The sequence below is a fragment of the Sorex araneus genome, chromosome 2, assembly GCF_027595985.1.
Source record: "Sorex araneus isolate mSorAra2 chromosome 2, mSorAra2.pri, whole genome shotgun sequence".
Taxonomy (NCBI): Eukaryota; Metazoa; Chordata; class Mammalia; order Eulipotyphla; family Soricidae; genus Sorex; species Sorex araneus.
The window spans coordinates 235,174,533-235,199,864 of record NC_073303.1 but is presented as its reverse complement, the minus strand read 5'-3'; the positions used below and the strand labels follow the sequence as shown (position 1 = coordinate 235,199,864).

Here is a 25,332-nt window from a genome sequence, read left to right as displayed (position 1 = left end):
AAAGAAAGAAAGGAAAGAAAGATGCTATGACTATTCTGAACTAGATACCACCTGGTTTTTGTTTTCTTCTAACACACACAATATTTATATAGCATGTAGTGACATGTCTAATTTAGGGACCAGGTAGTACAGGGCTTAAGGCACTTGACTTCCACTGTAATTAAACCCAGATCTCCAACACACCTTGGGTGCTGGGGTAACCCCTCTGGGTATGGCTCAACAGCATCCCCCCAAACATGTCATTTAAAGATTCATGGGGAATAGAGGACAGAGTGCATGCTCTACTGGGTTGTGACATGAGGCCATTTAAGTGTCTATTTCTTTCTTGGATTGGTTACAGAATTTTGATGAATTCAGTTTCATGAGGCTTGAAGTCCATATTTGTCATGGAGGGGCTGGTGAGTGGATTTGGATTTCTTTGGAAATAAAGTCAGCATCTCCTAAATGTATCAAAGAAATGCAGAAATGGTGTCTCAAAACATATATTACACATTTACCATTTTATTTTTGTCCAGGGGTGACTATACTTGGTAAAGAATGAAAAGAGATTAATGAAAAGTCATCCGGAAAATGACTTTTTTGGAAATTCGCTTCCCTCCCCTCCTCTGTCCTCTCATGCCCTCCCCTGCCCTCCCCTGCCCTTCCTTCCCTTCCCTTCTCCTTCCCCTTCCCTTCCCTTCTCCTTCCCCTTCCCATTCCCCATTTCCCATTCCCCTTCTCCCTTCCATTCCCTTCCCCCATTTAAACTCAGGTCTCCTGCATGCATCAAATATATTTGTCTCTTGGGAGGGGAAGGAAGGAGAGGGGAATTTCTGAACATGGAAACATACACTGCTAGGGAAAAGCAATCACGTTGTACACCTATATGTATGTCATATCTCAGTGAAAACATTTTCAACAAATTTCCAGAGCTCACGTGAGTACAGAACTATTTGACACTTATCATCAGGTATAGAAAACAGAAAACTAAGTGAAAATACAGGAGTCATTGAGGAAGGCAGGGACAAAAAGTTAGTGTGATTAAAAGCAAGAACTCAAGATAACCTGACGGTCATTTTACTCTGAAGAAGGGAAGGGAGACTTTGTGTTGTGTAACATAAGGAAGAAACTCATTGTTATTGCTGTAAGGGGGTCTCAAAAGTCAGGACTTGAGGGACCACGTTTTGTTATGAAAAGACTCTGCTGCCCTGATATTGTGGAATATGGAAATTGTCTTCAGATACCATAAGGTCTTGAATCCCCACCAAGCCAATAATTTGAGGCAGCAAAGGACTTAATCTAGATATGTGCTAAGTCCCAGTCATGGACAAAGATTTCACTCAGGAGAAAACAAGAGGCCTGGAGACTTAGAGATGTGACGAGGAGGTGATTTGTGGAGCGAGAAGAAGAAAACTTGAATTCTCTGATTGCGGAGCTCCCAGGGAGACAGACACTCATTAGGAAGAATCTCTCTATGTCCAGAAGAGTCTCCCCATGGGGGCAGCCTAGGCTCCCTGAGGTATCCAGAGAGAGAAAGGCGGGTGATGAGTGGAAGGAGAGAGCATTAAAGATCTCGGCTCCAACTTCACACTGTGAGTGCATGACGGCTGGAGCAAAGCATCTGGGTTGTTGACGGGAATGTTCCTAATTTTGACTGGACGAAGGGTATTTCCTTCCCTTTGGCTGACTGGTGGGGATGAAGCTATTGTTGCCATCATCTGTCACATGGAGAGGAATCCAAACGTTCCCATGGAGACCTTCAAGTCAGGGAGCCCCTTCAGGTGAGGCCGACACTCTAACTTTGTGAGAGAGTTTGTGAGAGTCACAGCTCAGAATGTTCAACTGTGGTCCTCTGCGTGTGTGTGTGTGTGTGTGTGTGTGTGTGTGTGTGTGAGAGAGAGAGAGATACAGAGAGAGAGAAAGAGAGAGACAGAGAGAGATAGATACAGAGAGACAGACAAAGACTTGTAGACTGAAATCCCCCCTCAGAACAGTACTTACATTTCCCGAGGAGAATCATACACAGCATAGAGGTGAAAAGTAAATCAAAGTAAAAAGGATGATGTGCCCAACTCTATGGGACCCAGAGGAGACCCGTTCAGTGAGGACCAAGAGGCGCATCCTACACTTGGGGAAGCTCCTCACAGCAGGCGCTCAGCAGGAAGAGAGAGGACTCTCACTCACAAGGTGGGCCCCTGCCTTAGCCATCATTCTCAATCACATAGCAACATGATTCACGTTCTTTCACTTTAAAATTTGAGACACCCAAGTTCCCCAAGGCCCTATCACACCTGCTCTGGCCTCAGAACACTCGGCTCACACACAAATATATTCTCTCTAGTCTCCTCCGGGCACTGTGTCCAATGCCTCTATGTGAGTGGACTTCCCTGATGTACATGGAAAAAATACCATGTCCTGTCCACTGTCTCCTTTTTCTCTATTTTCCTTTTCATCCTGTCACAATTGAGTGATGGAGAAAGATACCACAGAAAATTATATTCCATACAAAGAGACAAATACAATCACTCCATATGAATATGCTGAGGTATCTCTCCCCATCACTCAGTTGTACAAACTTTTGTACTTCTGATTCCCTAGGTGATATTGAAAACAAGGTGCATATTTGATTGATGTTCCAAAGAGATATGAAAATTTCTTGTGAAAAATCTTTATGGAGAATTGTTTGGTTGGGACACATTTTGATTCTGGATGCATCAGAGAAGGTGTACGGAATTTCAACACTGACCTGAATCATCTCAGACAATATTTCAATGTCTTCAAAGTCAAATGATATTTCTTGACTTTGAATTATATATTGTAGACTTGCAAATCTGTGAATAAAGCAGGCAAGGTGAAATTGAGTCATGCCTGTCCCACTTTCCTGGAGTTATACCCAGATTCTGGCAGCAGAAAATGACACACACATGTCAGAATTTCTCCTCATGGGACTTTCCCAGGAGCCAGAATTCCAGGCCCTCATCTATGTGACCTTCCTGTCCATGTACCTGACCACGGTCTTGGGGAACCTGCTCATCATCCTGGCCGCCAGCTCAGACCCCCGCCTCCACACGCCTATGTACTTCTTCCTCTGCAACCTATCCCTGGTGGACATCTGCTTCACCTCCACCACCATCCCCAAGATGCTGCAGAACATCCTACTACAAAGAAAAGACATCAGTTATGAAGGATGCATCACCCAGATATTCTTTTTCATTCTCTTCGGTATCCTGGATGACTTCCTCTTGACTGTGATGGCCTATGACCGCTTTGTGGCCATCTGCCACCCCCTGCACTACACAGTCATCATGAATCCCTGCCTCTGTGGACTTCTAGTACTGGGGTGCTGGGTGCTGGGTGTCTTGAATTCTTCCATGGAAGCCTCAGTGTCCTTGCGTCTGTCTTTCTGCACTGAGGTGGAGGTCCCTCACTTTTTCTGTGAACTCGACCAGCTGATAAAACTTGCTTGTTCCGACACTTTCCTGAATAATTTGGTCATGTATTGTGCAGCTCTCCTGCTGGGTGGGGGTCCTTTACTCAGTATTATTTACTCTTATTCCAAGATCATTTCCTCCATCCGTGGCATGGTGTCCACTCAGGGCAGGTACAAGGCCTTTTCCACCTGTGCCTCCCACCTCTCTGTGGTCTCCTTGTTCTATGGCACAAGTATGGGTGTGTACCTGAGCTCCGCGGTGAGTGAAAGAGCATATCCAAGTGCCGTGGCCTCGGTGCTGTACACGGTGGTCACCCCCATGCTGAACCCCTTCATCTACAGCCTCCGGAACAAGGATATCAAGAGGGCCCTGAGAACGTTTTTTGTGCAGGGAACCACAAAACAGCCAATTGTCCTTCACTGAATTCTTTCCTGGGATAGCAGCTCTGAGATTGACTAAGAACTCAGGACTCTTTGCTCAGACACTGACACACAACTAGCTCTTCACTTGATTGTCTGTTTCCTTCTCTCTTTTTTTCCCTTTCTGTTTTTGGGTCCCACCCGATGATGCTCCAGACTCACTCCTGGCTCTGTACTCAGGAATCCCCTCCTGCTAGTGCTCACCAAGTATATGTGATTCTAAAGGGTAAACCGTGGTTGGGCCACGTGTAAGGAAAGCACCCTTCCCACTGTAGGATCTCTGCAGCTCTGGAATTTTCTTTTCTTTTTTTTTTCTTTTTGGGTCACACCTGGCTCATGCACTCAGGAATTACTCCTGGCAGTGCTCAGGGGACCATATAGGATGCTGGGAATTGAACCGAGGTTGACCGTGTGCAAGGCAAACGCCCTACCTGCTGTGCTATCTATCACTCCAGCCCCCAAGGAATTTTTTTTCTTGGCTTCAAATTGTCCTGTGTATGTCTTCCTCTTAAGCCTTCAGCTCTTTCTAGCATCTAACGGTTTTCTCCTGACTGTATCTTGACCCGAACAGTTTTGTTGGTTATTTTCTGCCCATTTTTCCTACCCAAATATGAATATGCATATAAATACCTGCCTTTAGAATAAATCCCTAAGGATGATGAAATATTACTTTCTGAAATTACACAGAAACTATAAAAACTGGCTCCATAGATAAGTACTAATGGTACTAAGGGCGTATCTTCGTAGTTCCCGCCTTGGTTTTCTTGGACCATCCAATCCAGTTCTCTCTACCAGAAACCAAGCGCATTGATAAGCCCAGTATTTTATCTAAAGCTTTGAGTACTAAACACATTTGTGGAGGGGTGGTGATAGGCTCTGCTGGGTTCTCGCGGGTCTACCACAGTGCTGAGTATAAGGCTCATCTGCGATGCTGTGTGTAGTGATGGTTTCTTCTGTCTTCAAACAATTCATAATAAATTGGCCACAGTTCCCCATGTCCTTTGTCTTCTTTATGGAGAAAGAGTCTTTCCTTGTGAATTGTGAAGAGAACTTAACGTTTGGAGAGGCTTAACTATAGTCCTCTTACATAATTGTTTACAAATAAATATCTGTTATATTCGCCAGGCTTTTAGATGTATTTTCACTGTATTTCATATTTTAAAAACATATATTGGCAGTCGCGATAGTACGAAGGGGAGGGCATGGGCCTTGCAGGAGGCTGACTCAGAATCTATCCTAAGCATACCATAGGGTTCCCCAAGCAATGACAGGAGTAATTCCTGAGTGCAGAGCCAGGGGTAAGCTCTAAGTATCACCAGGTGTGAACCAAGAAGCAAATTAAAAAAACTCGACACATTATCTGGGGGCAGAGACATAGAATAATTGGGGGGGCATTTGTCTTGCATTTGGCCAGATTGGGTTCATCCCCAGCACCCCATAGGATTCCCCAACCTCTTCCAGGAGCACAGAGTGAAACTAAACCCTGAGTATGACTGAAGTAGCCCCCCTCTCCAAAGCAGGCATGCTAAAACATATTTTCTGAGGCAAGAGAGCACTACATTGTCTAGGGAACTTGTCTTTCACGGGGCTGACCCACGATCAATCGCTCACACATATGATCCCTCAACCCGTCATGAGTGATCCCTGAGCACCGAGCCAGGAGTAAGCCCTGAGCACTGCCAGTGTCACTCTGAAAATTTATTATCGAATAATCTGATGTTAGAACTTTGAAAACACGCTCATGAAACTAACACCAAAACATCCTATGTTGGGTGTTGAGAACTATAAGTCATGGGGTGGGGGGCACTTACTCTGTAAGCATCAGATCAGTTCCCATTCGCGGCACCACATATGGTCCGTCAAGCACCGCAAAGAGTGATCCCTGAGCACAGTCAGAAGTGGCTGAGAAATCAACACCCGGAATTTCCCAGCTTCAGTTTCTATCAGTGGAATCAGGGTTCTTTTTCCTCCCAGTGTGGGTGGCTGGGCACATGCAGGGCCACATCAGAGCCATTTCTCCAGTGTCAGATTCAACAAATGCAAGACAAGATCCAGTGTGGCCACACAAAAACAGCTCCTCAGCTCCTAAAAGACTGATCCCGGAGGCATACTAACCACTTTTGGCACCCAGCAGCATCTTACAGAAATGCATCTAGACTGTGAAGTGAGCTATAACCCCATGCCACCCCGGGAGGGAAAAGGTTTTTCTCTCTCAGTCTTTTCTTTTCTTTTTTTTTTTTGTTTTTGGGTCACACCCGGCGATGCACAGGGGTTACTCCTGGCTCTTCACTCAGGAATTACCCCTGGCGGTGCTCAGGGGACCATATGGGATGCTGGGATTAGAACCGGGGTCGGCCGCGTGCAAGGCAAACACCCTACCCGCTGTGCTATCGCTCCAGCCCCACTGTCTCAGTCTTTTCTTTCAGCGACTTCTGGCAGAAATCTCTCTGGACTTAATTACTAAAATATCAGAAATCCAAACTAAACTTGTGTAATCAGGGTCCTATTCTATCGGAGTGTGGGTGGCTGGCCACATGAAGGAGCACGTCAAAGCCATTTCACCATCGTCAGACTCAACTAAGGAAGCTTTACCTGTTTTTATTTTTATTTTGTTTTTATTTAATCAGTGTGAGATACATAGTATGAAGTGTTTCTCTCCTCTCCTCTCCCCTCCCAGTCCCTTCCCTTCCCTTCCCTTCCCTCCCTTCCCTTCCCTTCCCTTCCCTTCCCTTCCCTTCCCTTCCCTTCCCTTCCTTTCCCATATCTTCCCTTCCTATCCGCTTCCCCTTCCCCTTCCCCGTTTGCCTTCCACTTCTCCCTTCCTTTCCCTTCCCCCATTTCAAATCTGGTTTCCTGCATGTATCACATATGATTGTCTCTTGGAAGGGGAGGGAAGGAGAGGGAAATTGCTGAACATGGAAACATACACTGCTAGGGAAAAGCAATCACGTTGTACACCTGTATGTTTGTCATATCTCAGCGAAAACATTTTCAACAAACTTCCAGAGCTCACGTGAGTACAGAACTATTTGACACTTATCATCAGGTATAGAAAACAGAAAACTAAGTGAAAATCAAGGACTCAATGAGGAGGGCAGGAACAAAAAGTTAGTGTGATTAGAAGCAAAAACTCAAGGTGGCCTGATGGTCGTTTTGCTCTGTAGAACAGGGGGAGACTTTGCTTTGTGTAACATAAGGAAGAAACTCCTTGTTATTGTTGTCAAGGGGGTCTCAAAAGTCAGGACTTGAGGGACCACGTTTTGTTATGAAAAGACTCTGTTGCCCTGCTATATTTTGGAAGACAGAAATTGTCTACAGACACCATGAAGTCTTGACCCCCCCACCAAGCAAATAATTTGGGGTAGCAAAAGACTTAATCTAGATATGTGCTCAGTCCCAGTCATGGACAAAGATTTCACTCAGGAGAAAACAAGGGGTCTGGAGACTTAGAGATGTAATGAGTAGGTAAATTGTGGAGCGAGAGGAAGAAAGCTTGAATTCTCTGATTGCGGAGCTCCCAGAGAAACAGACACTCATTAGGAAGAATTCCTTTATGTCCAGGAGAGACTTCCCATGGGGGCAGCCTAGGCTCCCTATGGTATCCAGAGAGAGAAATGAGTATGATAAGTGGAATGAGAGAGCATTAAAGATCTAGGCTCCAACTTCACACTGTGAGTGCATGACGGCTGGAGCAAAGCATCTGGGTTGTTGGCGGGATTGTTCCTAATTTTGACTGGACGAAGGGTATTTCCTTCCTTTTGCTGACTGGTGGAGATGGAGCTGTTGTTGCCATCATCTCTCACATGGAGAGGAATCCAAACGTTCCCATCGAGACTTTCAAGTCAGGGAGCCCTTTCAGGTGAGGCTGACACTCCAACTGATCCTTTGTGAGAGAGTCTGCGAGAGTCACAGTTCAGAACGTTCAACTGTGATCCTCTGCATGTGTGTGTGAGAGAGAGATACAGAAAGAGAGAAAGAGAGATACAGAGAGATAGATACAGAGAGACAGACAGAGACCTGTAGACTGAAATCCCTCCTCAGAGCAGTGCTTACATTTCCCGAGGAGAATCATACACAGCATAGAGGTGAAAAGTAAATCAAAGTAAAAAGGATGATGTGCCCAACTGTATTGGACCCAGAGGAAACCTGTTTAGTGAGGACCAAAAGGCGCATCCTACAGCTGAGGAAGCTCCTCACAGCAGGCGCTCGGCAGGAAGAGAGAGGACTCTCGCCCTCAAGGTGGGCCCCTGCCTTAGCCATCATTCTCCTTCACATAGCAACATGATTCACGTTCTTTCACTTCAAAAGCTGAGACACCCAAGTTCCCCAGGGCCCTATCACACCTACTCTGGCCTCAGAACACTCGGTTCACAACAAACCTATTCTCACCAGTCTCCTCTGGGCACTGTGTCCAATGCCTCTATGTGAGTGGACTTTCCTGATGTCAATGGAAAAAATACCATGTCCTGTCCACTGTCTCCTTTTTCTATATTTTTCTTTTCATCCTGTCACAATTGAGTGATGGAGAAAGATACCACAGAAATTATATTCCATACAAAGAGACAAATACAATCACTCCATATGAATATGCTGAGGTATCTCTCCCCATCACTCAGTTGTACAAACTTTTGTACTTCTGTTTCTCATATTATTCCCTAGGTGATATTGAAAACAAGGTGCATATTTGATTGATGTTTCAAAGAGACATGAAAAATTCTTGTGAAAACTCTTTATGGAGAACTGTTTGGTTGGGACACATTTTGATTCTGGATGCATCAGAGAAGGGGTACAGAATTTCAATGCTGACTTGAATCATCTCAGACAATATTTCAGTGTCCTCAAGTCAAATAATATTTCTTGACTTTGAATTATATATTTTAGACTTGCAAATCTGTGGATAAAGCAGGCAAGGTTAAATTGAGTCATGCCTGTCCCACTTTCCTGGAGTTATACCCAGACTCTGGCGGCAGAAAACAACACCCACATGTCAGAGTTTCTCCTCTTGGGACTTTCCCAGGAGCCGGAATTCCAGCCTCTCATCTATGTGATCTTCCTGTCCATGTACCTGATTACGGTCTTGGGGAACCTGCTCATCATCCTGGCTGCCAGCTCAGACCCCCGGCTCCACACGCCCATGTACTTCTTCCTCTGCAACCTGTCCCTAGTGGACATCTGCTTCACCACCACCACCGTCCCCAAGATGCTGGTGAACATCCAGACGGGGAGCCAAGCCATCTCCTATGTGGGCTGCATCACACAGATGTCTTGCTTCATCCTTTTTGCGGGGTTGGACAACTTCCTCTTGGCCGTCATGGCCTATGACCGCTTCATGGCCATCTGCCAACCCCTGCACTACACAGTCATCATGAACCCCCGCCTCTGTGGACTGCTGGTGATGGGGTGCTGGGTGCTGGGTTTCTTGAATTCTTCCATGGAAGCCTCAGTGTGCTTGCATCTGTCTTTCTGCACTGAGGTGGAGATACCTCACTTTTTCTGTGAACTCGACCAGTTGATAAAACTTGCTTGTTCCAACACGTTCCTGAATAACCTGGTCATGTACTGTGCAGCTCTCCTTCTGGGTGGGGGTCCTATACTCGGTATTATTTACTCTTATTCCAAGATCATTTCCTCCATCTGTGGCGTGGCATCCGCTCAGGGCAGGTACAAGGCCTTTTCCACCTGCGCCTCCCACCTCTCCGTGGTCTCCTTGTTCTATGGCACAAGCATGGGGGTGTACCTGAGCTCCGCGGTGAGTGAAAGAACATATCCAAGTGCCGTGGCCTCGGTGCTGTACACGGTGGTCACTCCCATGCTGAACCCCTTCATCTACAGCCTCAGAAACAAGGACATCAAGAGGGCCCTGAGAACGTTTTTTGTGCAGGGAACCACAAAACGGCCAATTCTCCTTCACTGAAGACTTTCCTTGGATCAAAGCGCTGAGCTTGACTAAGAACTCGCGATTCTTTGCTCAGACTGAAATATGACTAGCTCTTCCCTTGGTTGACTGGAGATTCCTTCTCTCTCTTTTTTTCCTTGCAATTTTTGTTTCCCAGCCGATGATGCTCCAAACTCACTCCTGGCTCTGCACTCAGGAATCCTCTCCTGCTGGTGCTCAACCAAGCATATGGGATTCCAGAGAATAAACCGTGGCTGGGCCACGTGTAATGCAAGCGCCCTACCCATATCTCTCCAAGCCTGAAATTTTATATCCTTGACTACAAATTCTCCAGTGTATGTCATTCCTTTAAGCCTGTGTCTCTTTCTAGCATATAACGGTTTTCTCCTGGTGGTTCCTTATACTGAACAGTTATGTTGGTTATGTTCTGCCCAGTTTTCCTACCCAAATATGTATGTGCATATAAATACTTGCCTTAGGAATAAATCCTAAGAATGATGAAATATAATTTTCTGAAATAACACAGAAACTACGAAAACTGAGTCCATAGCTACTGAAAATGCTATCCTCTTAGTTCCCGCCTTGGTTTCCTTGGACAATCCGGTCCTGTTCTCTCCTGCCAGATACCGAGCACATTGAGAAGCCCAGAATTTCATCTAATGCTTTGAGTACTACATGCACGATGTGGAGGAGGTTTCTGGGATCTGCAGGTCTCTCGCGGGTCTTTCACAGAGCTGAGTCTCTATAAGGCTCACCTGTGATGCTGTGTGTAATTATGGTTTCTTTTGTCCTCAAACAATTCATAATAAACAGGCCACGGTTCCCCATGTACGTTTTCTTCATGTGGAAAGAGTCTTCCTTGTGAATTGCAAAGGGAAGTTAAAGTTCAGAGTGGCGTCTTCATAGTCCCCTTACATAACTGTTTGTAAATAAATATTTGTCTGTTACATTCGCCAGGCTTTTGGATGTATTTTTTCACTATTTGATATTTTAAAAACATATATTGGCCAGAGTGATAGTATAACAGGGAGGGCATTGGCCTTGCAGGAGGCTGACTCGGTTTCTATCCTCAGCATCCCGTAGGGTTACCCAGCACTGCCAGGAATAATTCCTGAGTGCAGAGCAAGGAGTATGCACTAAGCATCACCAGGTGTGGACCAAGAAGCAAACTACAAAAGCAAATTAAAAAAACACGACAGCAATTTTTGGATGCAGAGACAGAGAACAACTGGGAGGGTATTTGTCTTCTCTGTTGCACCTGGGTTCTATCCATAGCACCCGATAGTGTTCCCCAAGCCCTTCCAGAGTGATTCTGAAGCACAGAACCAAGACTAATTCCTGAGTATCACTGAAGTAGCCCCCGCAAAAACAGGCAAACTAAAACATTTTCTGAGGCAAGAGAGCAATTATTCTCTAGGGAACTAGCCTTTCACGGCTGACCCATGATCAATCACTCACAGATATGGTCCCTCAACCCCTGTCAGGAGGGACCCTGAGCACTGATCCAAGAGTAAGCCCTTTGCACTGCCAGTGTTGGCCCAAACCACCATCACCACCGTCACTCAGAAAACATATTATTGAATTTTCCGATGTTAGAACTTTGAAAAAACTCATGAAATTAATACCAAAACATCCAAGGTTGGGGGAAGGGAATAAAGGTCATGGGGAGGGGGGACACTGGCTCTGTAAGCATCAGATCAGGTCCCATCCCCAGCACCACATCCGGTCTTCAAGCACTGCAAGGAGTGATCCCTGAGCACAGTCAGGCTTGGCTGAGAAACCAACACCCCAAACTACCCGGGTTCAGTTTCTCTCAGAGGAGTCGGGGTCCTTTTCTAACCCCTTCTGGGTGGCTGGCCACACGCAGGCCCACGTCAAAGTCATTTCTCCATCACAGACTCAATAATAACAGCTTTGCCAGTTTTTATTTTTATTTTGTTTTTATTGAATCACTGTGAGATTCATAGTACAAAGTGGTTCATGATTGGGTCTCTATCACACAATTCACCATTGTCACTCTGAAAACATATTATCGAATTTTCTGATGTTAGAACTTTGAAAATACTCCCATGAAATTAATACCAAAACATCCCAGATTGGGGGCTGGGAACTTTAGTTCATGGGGGAAAGGGGCACTTGTTCTGTAAGCATCAGATCAGGTCCCATCCGCGGAACCACATATGGTCCCTCAAGCACCACAAGGATTTATCCCTGAGCACAGCCACGTGTGCAGAGAAACCAACACCCAGAGCTTCCCAGGTTCAGTTTCTTTCAGAGGAATCAGGGTCCCTTTCTATCCCAATGTGGGTGGCTAGCTCCTCGCTTGGTTTACTGGAGTTTCCTTCTCTCTTTTTTTTCCTTGCACGTTTTGGGTCCCAGCCGATGATGCTCCAGGCTCACTCCCGGCTCTGCACTCAGGAATTCCCCTCCTGCTGGTGCTCACCCAAACATATGGGATTCCAGGGAATAAACCATGGCTCTGGGCCATGTGTAAGGAAAGCACCCTACCCACTATAGAATCTCTAAAGCTCTGGAGAGCACCCTTCCCACTGTAGGATCTCTACAGCTCTTTACTGTCTTGGCTTCAAATTCTCCAGTGTATGTCGTTCTTCTTAGCCTTCAGCAGTTTTTAGCATCTAATGGTTTTCTCCTGGCTGTCTCTTGAACTGAACAGTTATTGTTGGCTATATTCTGACCAGTTTTCCTACCTAAATATTTATGTGCATATAACTACCTGCATTTAGAATAAATTCTAATGATGATGAAATATCATTTTCTGATATAACACAGAAAATACAAAAGCTGAGTCTGTAGCTGCGTGCAAATGCTCCTAAGGGCTTATCCTCCTAGTTCCTGCCTTTGTTTCCTTGGACCATCCAGTCCAGTTTCCTACTGCGGGATGCGCGGGAGATCCCAGGGGGCAGGGTTGCTGGACCCGCCCTTTGCCGATATTTAAGTGCAGCGCCATGCGGGTATGGTCTCTCAGCTGCTGCTCGAGCACGATCCCGGAGGCAACTGAACTACTTTGGACACAAGCAGCTCGCAGAAATGCCTCCAAACTGTGAACCGAGCCATGGCCCCATGCGGCGCCAGCGGGGAAGGGTTTCTCTCTCCAGGCTTCTCCATCATATGAGCACCACAAAAGGGAAGTAAAAGCTTGCAGTGATGCAATTTCTGGCAGAATTTTCCCTGGACTGCATACAAAAAACCTAATATCTCTTAATTGTCAGCAACGTGAAACGGTTCCTTTTTAGCAGGTCTGACTGTGGGGGGAAACTCCAAACAATAATGGTGAGTTTTTTTTTTTTTGAAATATTGAAGGTAATCAAAGTAGTAGCCATTTCTCTAGACTGTGAAGTAAGCCATAGCCCCACGCCGGCCGAGGAGAGGAAATGTCCTCCTTTCTCGGTTCTTTTCCCTTTTCAGGGAGAAACGCTTTGTGGCGTCCACCATATTATGAGGTCCATAAAGCAGGCACAAACTTGTGGCGCGGAAGGGGAAGGAAAAAAAAACTATAGTACTTGGAACAGTGGGACGCTTGGGTGTGTAAAACTAAAGCTCGCCGAGGGGGAAGTGCACTCGCGGGCTCTCCGGGCGGCTCTGTCTCACCGCCCATGTTCGGTGCCCTGGAACTGTAGTGTGTGGACTGGATCGGGACGGCCAGTGGTCAAGGAAAGGCGAAGGAAGAACAAGGACCATGCTGGTTGCTGATTAGTTACTGTTTATTCAATCTTTAATCTTCCATCTCCCGCACTCCCAGCTCCGGCCTCTCTCTGGATCTACCGCCGCCTCCTTGTCTAGTCTCTCCTCTCTAGTATCTCTCTCTGAACCCCTTTTACTCATCATGGCACTTCCAAAGGGCCCAATACATTGACGTCACCAAAGGCACCAAAAGATGTTACAGGAAGAACATCTGCAGGCCATTAATCTAGGCCCCCCGGAAAGAAGATACAAAACCAAAACCGAAGCCTTCTTTGGACTGAAAGCACTTGATTTACATCCCAAAGACTAGGCTAGGCCAGAGCCTGGAATCTACAATGTCAATTCAGGCCTGGCTAGCACCTAAAATCTGCATGTCAAAGATCAGCTAGGCTTCTGTGACAAAAGGGAAACTGCCTTTGAAATTATTTCCAGAAGGCAGCTGAAAAAGGAAAAATATTCCAACACTTGGGTAGTCTTGGGCCGATACCAGTGCACACTCCGCCGAGATTCGACCCGGGTGGCCACACTTTTGTGCGGCCGCTTTGCTGCTGATCAACCAGAATCCAGAGGCCAACTAGACTACTTTTGGTTCCAGAAACTGCTTGCAGCCATGTCCCTAGACTGTGAACTAAGCCATAGCCCCACGTTGGCTGAGGACGGAAAATATCCTTTTTTCTCATTGGGCGGTGTGGCATCAGCCATATTATGAAGACTATTTATTAAGCAGGCACGAACTTGGTGGCGTGGGAAGGAGGAAGAAAAAAAAATTTATGTTCTTGAAACAACGGGACTTCATATCTCCCCATTCTCAGCAAGGGAAAACTAATTATCAAATGCTTCCTTGGCGATAGGGCTGTCTTTCCTGGGGGGAAACTCCAACAATAGTGAGTTTTGTGTTTAAATATGGAATGTAATCAAGGTAAAGAGAAAATTTAGTGAAATTTATCAATTACGCAGGCGGGGATGGGGGTGGGGCGCGGGGGGTGGGAGGTATACTGGGGTTTTTGGTGGTGGAATATGGGCACGAGTGAAGGGATGGCTGTTTGAGTATTGTATAACTGAGACATAAACCTGAGAACTTTGTAACTTTCCACATGGTGATTCAATAAAATACATAAATTAAAAAAACACGACAGACATTATTGGAGGCAGAGACATAGAACAGCTGGGAGGGCATTTGTCTTCTCTGTGGCACCTGGGTTCGATCCACAGCACCCCTTATGGTTCCCCAACCCCTTCCATAGTATTTCTGAAGCACAGAATCAAGACTAAACCCTGAGTATCACGGAAGTAGCTCCCCCCAAAGCAGGCAAGCTAAAACATATATTTTCTGAGGCAAGAGAGCACTACATCAGCTAAAGAACTTGCCTTTCACGGGGCTGACCACAATCAATTGCTCATACCAATAATCCCTTGACCCCTGTCAGGAGTGACCCTGAGCACCGAGTCAGGAGTAAGCCCTTAGCACTGCCAGTGGTGGCCCAAACAACCACCACGACCGTCACTCCGAAAATATATTATCAATTTTTCTGATGTTAGAACTTAAAAAAAAAACTCATGAAACTAACACAAAACATCCAAGGTTTTGGGAAGGGAATAAAGGTCATGGGGAGGGTCCTAACAGAATTTAAGGGGACATAACTAGCGCCACGACAGTAGTTGGAGACTTCAACACTGCCCTATCACCTCTGGATAGATCGACAAAAACAACACTCAACAAGGCAACAATGGCTCTGAAGGAAGAAATGGAGGAAACAGGGCTAATAGACCTATACAGGGTTTTACACCCCAAAAAGAAAGAATATACATCCTTTTTCAGCGCACACGGAACATTTTCCAAAATAGGCCATGTTCTGGGTCACAAACTATACCTTAATAGAATCGGGAAGATAGAAATTGTATCAACTATCTTCTCAGACCATGATGCGCTAAAGATGGAAGTTAATCACACACAGACGCGGAGAACCAAATCAAACACCTGGAAATTAAACAACTCACTGTTGAACAATGAGTGGGTCATGAAGGAAATCAAGGAGAAAATAAAAAAATACATTGAAACAAATGATAATAAAGACACAAGCTAGTAGAACCTATGGGATGCAGCTAAAGCTGTGTTAAGGGGAAAATTTATAGCTCTGCAAGCATTTCTCAGGAAGGAAGAAAGGGCCTATATAGATAGCTTGACTTCGCAGCTCAAGATCTTAGAAGAGGACCAGCAAAAGGAATCCAAACAGATCGAAGGAAAGAAATAATAAAACTTAGAGCAGAAATGAATGATATGGAAACCCGAAAAACAATCCGAAAGATCAATGAAACGAAGAGCTGGTTCTTCGAGAAAATAAATAAGATCGATAAACCGCTAGCAAGACTCACAAAGAAAGAGAGAGAGAGAGAGAACCTTAATAAACCGAATCAGAAATGAAAAGGGGGAGATCACAACAGAAATCAAGGAGATTCAAAAGATCATCAAAGACTACTTTGAAAGTCTGTATGCCACAAAACAAGAGAACCAAAAAGAAATGGACGAATTCCTTGATTCTTACAATCTCCCAAGACTGAACCAAGAAGACTTAGATTACCTGAATAGGCCCATAAATCTTTTTTTTTTTTTTGCTTTTTGGGTCACACTCAGCGATGCTCAGGGGTTACTCCTGGCTTTTCACTCAGGAATTACTCCTGGCGGTGCTTGGGGGACCATATGGGATGCCGGGGATCGAACCCAGGTCGGCCGCGTGCAAGGCGAACGCCCTACCCGCTGTGCTATCGCTCCGGCCCCAGGCCCATAAATCTTAAGGAAATCGAAACTGTAATCAAAAGTCTCCCCAAAAACAAAAGCCCAGGTCCAGATGGATTCACTGGCGAATTCTTCCAAACATTTAAAGAGGATTTGTTGCCAGTTCTCTTCAAGCTTTTCCAGGAAATTGAAAAAACAGGAAACCTCCCGAACAGTTTCTATGAGGCACATATCTCCCTAATACCAAAAGCAAACAAAGACATCACTAACAAAGAAAACTATACACCAATATCCCTGATGAACACCGATGCTAAAGGTATCTTCAAAGATGACACAGAACTAAGCAATCAAGTAAAAACAGAGATAAACAAATTGGACTACATTAAACTAAGAAGTTTCTGCACCGCAAAAGACACAGGGACCAGAATACAAAGGCAATCTACAGAGCGGGAAAGGATATTCACCCAAAACCCATCCGATAAAGGATTGATATCAAGGGTATACAAAGCACTGGTTGAACTCTACAAGAAGAAAACATCCAACCCCATCAGAAAATGGGCCGAAGAAATGAACAGAAACTTTTCCAAGAAAGAGATACGAATGGCTAAAAGGTACATGAAAAAATGCTCTGCATCACTAATCACCAGGGAGATGCAGATCAAAACAACCATGAGATACCACCTCACACCACAGAGAATGGCACACATCCAAAAGAGCAAAAGCAACCGCTGTTGGAGAGGATGTGGAGAGAAAGGGACCCTTCTACACTGCTGGTGGGAATGCCAACTGGTCCAGCCCCTTTGGAAAACAATATGGATGCTTCTCAAAAAATTAGAAATTGAGCTTCCATTTGATCCAGCAATACCACTTCTGGGAATATATCCTGGAGAAACAAAAAAGTATAGTCAAAATGACATCTTCACTTATATGTTCATCGCGGCACTGTTTACAATAGCCAGAATCTGGAAAAAAATCCGAGTGCCTGAGAACAGATGACTGGTTAAAGAAACTTTGGTACATCTATACAATGAAATACTATGCAGCTGTTAGAAAAGATGAAGTCATGAACTTTGCATATAAGTGGATCAACGTGGAAAGTATCATGCTAAGTGAAATGAGTCAGAAAGAGAGGGACAGGCATAGAAAGATTGCACTCATCTGTGGAATATAAAACAACAGAGTAGGAGACTAATATCCAAGAATAGTAGTATATAATACCAGGAGGTTGGCTCCATGTATTGGAAGCTGGCCTCACACGCTGGTGGAAATTCATCCCAGATAGAGAAGGGAACACCAAGTAAAATGTGATTGGAGATCCTGCACGGGGAGGGAGATGCGTGTTGAAAGTAGACTAGAGACTGAACACGATGGCCACTCAGTGCCCCTACTGCAAACCACAACAGCCAAAAGGAGAGAGAGAGAGAGAACAAATTGGAATGCTGTGCCACAGATGCGGGGTGGGGTGGGGGAGGATGGGATCGGGGGTGGGAGGGATACTGGGTTCATTGGTGGTGGAGAATGGACACTGGTGGAGGGATGTGCTCTCGAACATTGCATGAAGGAAAAACAAGCACGAAAAGGTGTGAATCTGTAACTATACCCTCACTGTGACTCACCAAAATAAATAAATAAAAATAAAAATAAAAAATTTTAAAAAGGTCATGGGGAGGGGGAACACTGGCTCTGTAAGCACCAGATCAGGTCCCATCCCCAGCACCATATCTGGTCCCTCAAGCACTGCAAGGAGTGATCCCTGAACACAGTCAGGTGTGGCTGAGAAACCAACACCTAGAACTTCCCGGGTTCAGTTTCTCTCAGAGGAATCAGGGTTTCTCTCTCTATCTCTATCTCTCTCTGTCTCTCTCTCTCTTTCTCTCTCTCTCCTTTTGGGCATTATGGTTCAAATGCATCTTTTTCAAAATTTTGACACCAACTCCTTATTTCCTTCTGTCCCACTAAGAATTACTGGGACTAGACTTTCTAGAAATAAGTTTAGGACTCACAAAAGGATGTTGAATGGACTGCATTTGTTAAGAAATTAAGTAAAAATATATATTAGGGAGTTTTTTTCTCTTGTGATATTGAAGAACAAAATTCCTCACTCTTTTGTTCTTTTTTGGCATCACACCACCAATGTTCAGGGGTTTCTCCTGGCTCTGCACTTAGGAATTACTCCAGGCAGTACTCGGGGGACTTGATGGGATGCGGGGGATTGAACCAGGGTAAGCCGCAAGCAATGCAAACTCTGTCCCTGCTGTCCTATTGCTCTGGCCCCTCCTCATTATTTCCATTAGAGATGCCACAAAAGCCACCACTTGCAGGCCCCAGTTTTCTTCTGAGACACCTCAGATGTCCTGCTATTGTAGAGAAAATTTCTACAGGCGCCATGAAGCCTTGTCCCCACCTAAAAGGCAAGTCTTTGAAGCATGAAAGGATTTAATCCAGATGCATTCTTCAGCTTATTTGTGGAGAACAATTACACCCAAGTAGGGCCTGGAGATAATTTGTGGAGCAATAGGAAGAAAACTTGAGTTCTCCGATGAGGTCCTGATGGGACAGACACTCATTAGGAAGAATTCCACTCTGTCCAGGAGTGTTTTCCCATGGGGCAGCCTGGCTCAGGGGCTAAGGTACCAAGAGGGAGATGAGTGTAATGAGTGGACTGAGAGATCATAGAAGATCACATCGCTGTTTCTCATTGTGACTCCACGTGACCTGGAAGCAAAGGATCTGTGTTGATGTGGGGTTGATTCCAAATTCTGGCTGGATGACGGTGTTTCATTCCCATCTGATGAATGGGTCTGGGGTCAGGGTTTTTGTCTCCACTATCTGCATCCACAGGAGAATCCAGGTAGCCAAGGGAGCCTATCAGGTGAGGACAATAATAATGCTGAAATATGTGGGAAAGACATTGAGAAGCCGAGCTAAGAACATTCACCTGTTAGCATATGTGTGTGCCTGAGAGAGAGAGAGAGAGAGAGAGAGAGAGAGAGAGAGAGAGAGAGAAAGGGGGGACAGAGGGAAAGCACTTCAGAGAAATTCTTACATTTTCTGAAGAGAATCACACATATAGGGGCAGAACTTGGGACCCTGAGACTCCTCAGTGAGAACCAAAACACTCATCCTGCAGCTGAGGAATCTCCTCACGTTGGGCTCACATGGGAAGAGAGAAGACTCCTGCCTTCTAGGTAGGCTCCACACTAGTCATCATTCACCTTCACATAGCAACATAATTCACATTCTTTCACTTCAATAGATGACACCCTCAAATTCTTCAGGGTCTTTGAAGCCTGCTCTGGTCTCATGACACTTAGTTCACACACAAACATGTTTTCTCTGTCCCCACCAGGAACTCTGGCCAATGGCCCCATAACAGTGAACGTCCTCGATTCCATGGAAACAATACCATTCCTTGCCCACTGTCCCCTTTTTCTCTATTTTCCTTTCCGGCCTATTCCTGTTCCCAATTGAATCATTTCATAACAACATAATTTGCTGAAGTAACTTCCCTTTCACTCTAGAACTTTTGGTGGGTGACGGGGGGGGGGTGTTGGTTAGTTTTTGATTTTTATTAAATCACTGTGAGATACACTGTTACAAAGTTGTTAATTTGGGGGTTTCAGTGATAAAATATTCCATCACCTGTCCCTTCACAACTGTACAATGCCCAGCACCAAATTTCCCAGTTACCATCCTGCCCTGCCCCCCGCTGCCCCAGTCTGACTCTATGGAAAGCATTTTTCCCCTCCTCTCTTACCCAAAAGATTATCATGTTTGTCCCTTTACCTCCTTTCAGTACTCAGTTCTTGTCCAGAGTCATCAATTCCAACTATCTTTATCATAGTGGTCCTTTCTCTATCCCAGCTGCCCTGCCCCATCACCCCTTTGACAAGTTTTCAAGCATGGGTTACTGTAGACATATTTATACTTCAGGTTCTCAACTTCATTTCTTCAGCAAAACCCTAAATATAGCACGTGTTCAGTTTGTTTTTTAATAGACATGAAAAATCCTTATGCAAACTCTCAATAGAGAATAATTAAGTTGCGATGCAAGTCCATCTAAGATGTGACCTGGTAAATTTCAAGAAGCAGCACGAGTGATTGGTTCTTCAAAAGTCCTCAAGATCCAATAGTAGTTCTTGACTTCAAAACATGCATTGTAGTTGCAGATCTGTATGTAAGGCACCGACATGAAACTGAATCATGTGTGTCCCTCTTTCCTGGAGTTATACCCGGACTCTAGCAGCGGAAAACGATACCCACATGTCATAGTTTCTCCTCCTGGGATTTGCCAGGAGCTGAAGGTCCAGCCCCTCATCTATGTGATCTCCCTGTCCATGTACCTGACCATGGTCTTGGGGAACCTGCTCATCATCCTGACCGCCAGCTCAGACCCCTGCCTCCGCACGCCCATGTACTTCTTCCTCTGCAACCTGTCCCTGGTGGACATCTGCTTCACCACCACCACAATCCCAAAGATGCTGGTGAACATCCAGATGGGAAGCCAAGCCATCTCCTATGCGGGTTGCCTCACACAGATGCTTCATCCTTTTTGCGGGGTTGGACCACTTCCTTTTGACCGTGATGGCCTATGACCGCTTTGTGCCATCTGCCACCCCCTGAACTACACAGTCATCATGAACCCCTGTCTCTGTGGTCTGCTGCTTCTGGGGTGCTGGGTGCTGGGTCTCTTAAATTCTTCCATATTGGAATATATGGAAGTATATATATATGTTATATATATATATATATATTCTCTCTCTTTCTTTGTGAGTCTTGCTAGTGGTTTATCGATCTTATTTATTTTCTCAAAGAACCAGCTCTTTGTTTCATTGATCTTTCGGATTGTTTTTTGGGTTTCCATGTCATTAATTTCTGCTCTAAGTTTTATTATTTCTTTCCTTCGCTCTGGTTTGAGCTCCTTCTGCTGGTCCTTTTCTAAGATCTTGAGCTGCAAAGTCAAGCCATCTATGTAGGCCCTTTTCTTCCCTCCTGAGAAATGCTTGTAGGGTTATAAATTTTCCCCTTAACACAGCTTTAGCTGCATCCCATGATGTCTTTGACTGTGATTTTTTCATTGGGATTAGTTCCCTGTGCTTCTGGTACTCCCATGATTCTTATGTTGTTCCTCTTGAGGTCATCCCCCTAGGACTCTGATTCGCCCTAGAGCCATTTTGAGGTCTTTTGCCATTGTTGTTGTTGCCTATATGCTTTCTGTAGCTCATCCTCAAGCTCACTGATTCTGTCTTCGGCTGAGGTTATTCTACTGTTGAGGGCTCCTACTGAGTTTTTTATTTCATCTACCAATTCCTTTGAGTCACTTCTGTTCATAGCTTTGAGATTTCTGCTCTCATTTATTCCTGTATTATCTTGGTGGTCCGTTCCAATGCTGAGTTCATATCCTCCCTGAATTTATTGGATGTCTATTTCATAGTTGCTTTGAGATTGTCAATCATCTTCACGATTTCCTCTCTTGAATTCTCTATCTGAGAGGAGGCTGTATTTGTGGGCATCCCTGTTGAGGCTTCTTTAATTTTTTTTTTCATTCTCTCCTGGTGGTGGGAATTTTCGCTGTTTCTTCATGTTGTTATAGGTCTTACCCTCAGGCGCTCTTCCTGGCTTATGTAGGGCCCCTATTGAAGACTTGAGGCTGTAATCTCTTTATAAAGGTTTTTTGTGTAACCTCTTGTGTTCACTGACAGTTTCTATGAAGTTAGGATGGGATAGGGTAGTTGACGATTGGTATATAGTTATAAGAAAGCCGCGATATTCTTCAAGGGAGTAGGTTACATAAATTGTGACATAAGTGAGCAATGCATTGAGAGGGGAGAAACATCTGTGGCTATGTTAGTGGCAGCCGCTTTGGAGGGAGGCCATGCCCCTTTTTGAGGCCACGCCTCCTGATGTAAGTAAGGACACGCCCCCACAATCTGGGCAGGACCTGTGAATTAGGGCAGCACTGAGGTTGACTGGCAGCGGCAACAAAGTGGGGGTAGGGGTCCAAGCCAGCAGAATGCCGACTTGGGAGCAGTTTCTTGCAGGGTCGAAGGGTGCAGGGGCTGAAGACTCTTTCTACATAAACAAGACAAAGTAAATGGGGAACCGTGGCCGGTTTATTATGAATTGAGGACAGAAGAAACCATCACTACACACAGCATCACAGATGAGCCTTATACTCAGCACTAGGGTAGACCAGCAAGAATCCAGCAGAGCCCAGAAACCTACCTCCACATATGTATGTAGTACTCAATGCTCTTGATGAAATCCTGGGGTTCTCAAAGTTCTTGGTATCTGGCAGAGAGAACTGGACTGGATGGTCCAAGAAAACCACCAAGGAGGGCACTATAAAGATAAGTCTTTAGGAGCATTTGCACTTATCTATGGATCCAGCATTTATAGTTTCTGTGTTATTTCAGAAAGCACTATTGCATCATCCTTAGGGATTTACTCTAAAGGCAGGTATTTATATGCATATACATATAGGAAAACTGGGCAGAACAAAACCAACATAACTGTTCAGTTCAAGAAACAGCTAGGAGAAAACCGTTAGATGCCAGAAAGAGCCTAAGGCTTAAGAGGAACGACATACACTGGAGAATTTTTAGCCAAGAAAATAAATTTTCCAGCGCTGGAGAGATCCTACAGAGGGTAGGGCGCTTGACTTACACGCGGCCCACCATGGTTTATTCCCTAGAACAACATATGCTTGGAGAGCACAGGCAGGAGGGGATTCCTGAGTGCAGAGGTGGGAGTGAGCCTGGAGCATCGTCAGCTGGGACCGAAAAACTGTAAAGAAAAAAAAAAAGAGAAGACAATTCCAGACATTCAAGGGAAGAGCTAGTCCTGTTTCAGTGTCTGAGCAAAGAATTCCGAGTTCTTAGTCAAGCTGAGAGCTGAGATCCAAGGAGAGTCTTCAGTGAAGGACAATTGGCCGTTTTGCAGTTCCCTGCACAAAAAACACGTTTTCAGGGCCCTCTTGATATCCTTGTTCCGGAGACTATAAATGAAGGGGTTCAACATAGGTGTGACCACCATATACAGCACCGAGGCCACAGCACTTGGATATGCCCTTTCACTCACGGCAGAGCTCAGGTACACCCCCATGCTTGTGACATAGAAAAAGGAGACCACGGGCAGGTGGGAGGCGCACGTGGAAAAGGCCTTGTACCTTCCCTGAGAGGACGCCATGCCACGAATGGAGGAAATGATCTTAGACTAAGAGCAAATAATACCAAGAAGAGGACCCCCGCCCAGCAGGAGAACACCACAGTAAATGACCAGGTAAATCAGGAAAGTGTCGGAACAAGCAAGTTTTATCAGCTGGTTGAGTTCGCAGAAAAAGTGGGGGATCTCCACCTCGGGGCAGAAGGACAGACGCAAGGACGCTGAGACATCCATGGAAGAATTCAAGAGACCCAGCACCCAGCACCTCAGCACCATCCTCCCACAGAGGTGGGGGTTCATGATGACCGTGTTGTGCAGGCGGTGGCAGATGGCCACAAAGAGGTCATAGACCATCACTGTCAAGAGGAAGTCATCGAGATTTATGAAGAGGATGTAGAAGAATATCTGGGTGATGCAGCCTTCATAGCTGATGGCTTTCCTTTGTGTCTGAATGTTCACCAGCATCTTCAGGACGGTGGTGGAGGTGAAGCAGATGTCCACCAGGGACGGGCTGCAGAGGAAGAAGTACATGGGCGTGTGGAGGCGGGGGTCAGAGCTGGCGGCCAGGATGATGAGCATGTTCCCCAAGACTGTGGTCAGGTACATGGACAGGAAGATCACATAGATGAGGGGCTGGATTTCCAGCTCCTTGGAGAGTCCCAGGAGGAGAAACTCTGACATGTGGGTATCGTTTTCCGCTGCTAGAATCTGGGTATAACTCCAGGAAAGGGGAACACGCATTACTCAGTTTCATGTCTCTGCCTTACTCACAGATCTGAAAACTACAATGCATGTTTTGAAGTCAAGAAATACTATTGCAATTTGGAGAACCATTCACTCATGCCCTGTCTTGAAATAACCCTGGTCACCTCTTAGATGAATTTGCGTCGCACTTAATTATTCTCTATAGAGAGTTTGCATAAGAGATTTTCATGTCTATTAAAAAAACAAACTAGGGGCTGGAGCAGTAGCAGCGTGGGTAGCGCGTTTGTCTTGTACGCGGCTGACTCAGGTTCGATTCCTAGCATCCCATATGGTCCGCTGAGCACCACAGAGGTGATTCCTTGTATAAAAATAAAAAGAAAAGGCGCGGGCGAGGGAAGGGACGCCTCACTGCACCGAGCCAGGAACAGGGCCCAGGGCAGCTGCTGTCTCTCCCGCCACCCGAGTTCGGTAGCTTCCGGCTGCTTCCCCTACCCCGGGGAGGTTGATGGCGATGATATGGCAGGTGAAGGAAGGAACGGAGCCAAGATGGTTGGTCTCACTTGCAGTTTATTCCAATCTTCCCTCTCTACACTCCCCGCCCTCACCTTCTCTCCAAACCGCCTTCCAAAGGCACCAGCAAGAAATCTACATGTTAATTACAAACTAGACAGCAGCTGAAATTTACATCCCAAAGACTAGGCTGGGCCAGAGCCTGGAATCTACAGTGTCAAGTCAGGCCTGGCTAGCACCTAAGATCTGCGTGTCAAAGATCAGCTAGGTTTCTGTGACAAAAGGGAAACTGCCTCTGAAATTAACTCCAGAAAGCAGCTGAAAAAGGGGAAATATTCCAACAATTCCTGAGTGTAGAGCCAGGAGTAGCCCTTGTGCATTGCCAGGTGTGACTGAAAAGCCAAACAAAAACAAAAACAAAAAACTGAACACATGCCATATTTAGGGTTTCACCTAAGAAATGAACTTGAGAACCTGAAGTATAAATGTTTCTACAGTAATGCACGCTTGAAAACTTACCACAAGGGGTGATGGGGGGAGGGCAGTCAGGATAGAGAAAGAACCACTATGATAAAGATAGTTGGAATTGATGACTCTGGACAAGAAATGAGTGCTGAAAGGAGCAAAAGGGACAAACATGATAACTTTTTGGGTAAGGGAGGAGGGGGGCAAAGTGCTTTTCTAGGGGCAGACTGGGGCCACGGGGGGGGGGCAGGGCAGGAGGGAAACTTGGAACTTTGGTACTGGGAGTCATACCCTGGCCAATGGACAGGTGATGGAACACTTTATCAC

At 45.5% G+C, this 25,332-nt stretch overlaps 3 protein-coding genes across 3 annotated transcripts; 2 read left to right on the top strand and 1 right to left on the bottom strand.

Moving 5' to 3' along the window:
- Positions 1–2,975: 2,975 nt before the first annotated feature.
- Positions 2,976–3,833, top strand: LOC101537667 (putative olfactory receptor 7A2). Its single transcript, XM_012934509.2, has one exon. The coding sequence runs from the start codon at positions 2,979–2,981 to the stop codon at positions 3,831–3,833; it is 855 nt and encodes a 284-aa protein (XP_012789963.2). The 5' UTR covers positions 2,976–2,978.
- Positions 3,834–8,753: 4,920 nt separating this feature from the next.
- LOC101537404 (olfactory receptor 7A10-like) lies at positions 8,754–9,743 on the top strand. Its single transcript, XM_004616732.1, has one exon. It carries the CDS (start codon positions 8,754–8,756, stop codon positions 9,741–9,743), a length of 990 nt encoding a protein of 329 aa, XP_004616789.1.
- A 13,633-nt stretch (positions 9,744–23,376) lies between these two features.
- Positions 23,377–24,006, bottom strand: LOC101537137 (olfactory receptor 7A10-like). The gene has a single exon (XM_055124634.1). It carries the CDS (start codon positions 24,004–24,006, stop codon positions 23,377–23,379), a length of 630 nt encoding a protein of 209 aa, XP_054980609.1.
- Positions 24,007–25,332: the final 1,326 nt, after the last annotated feature.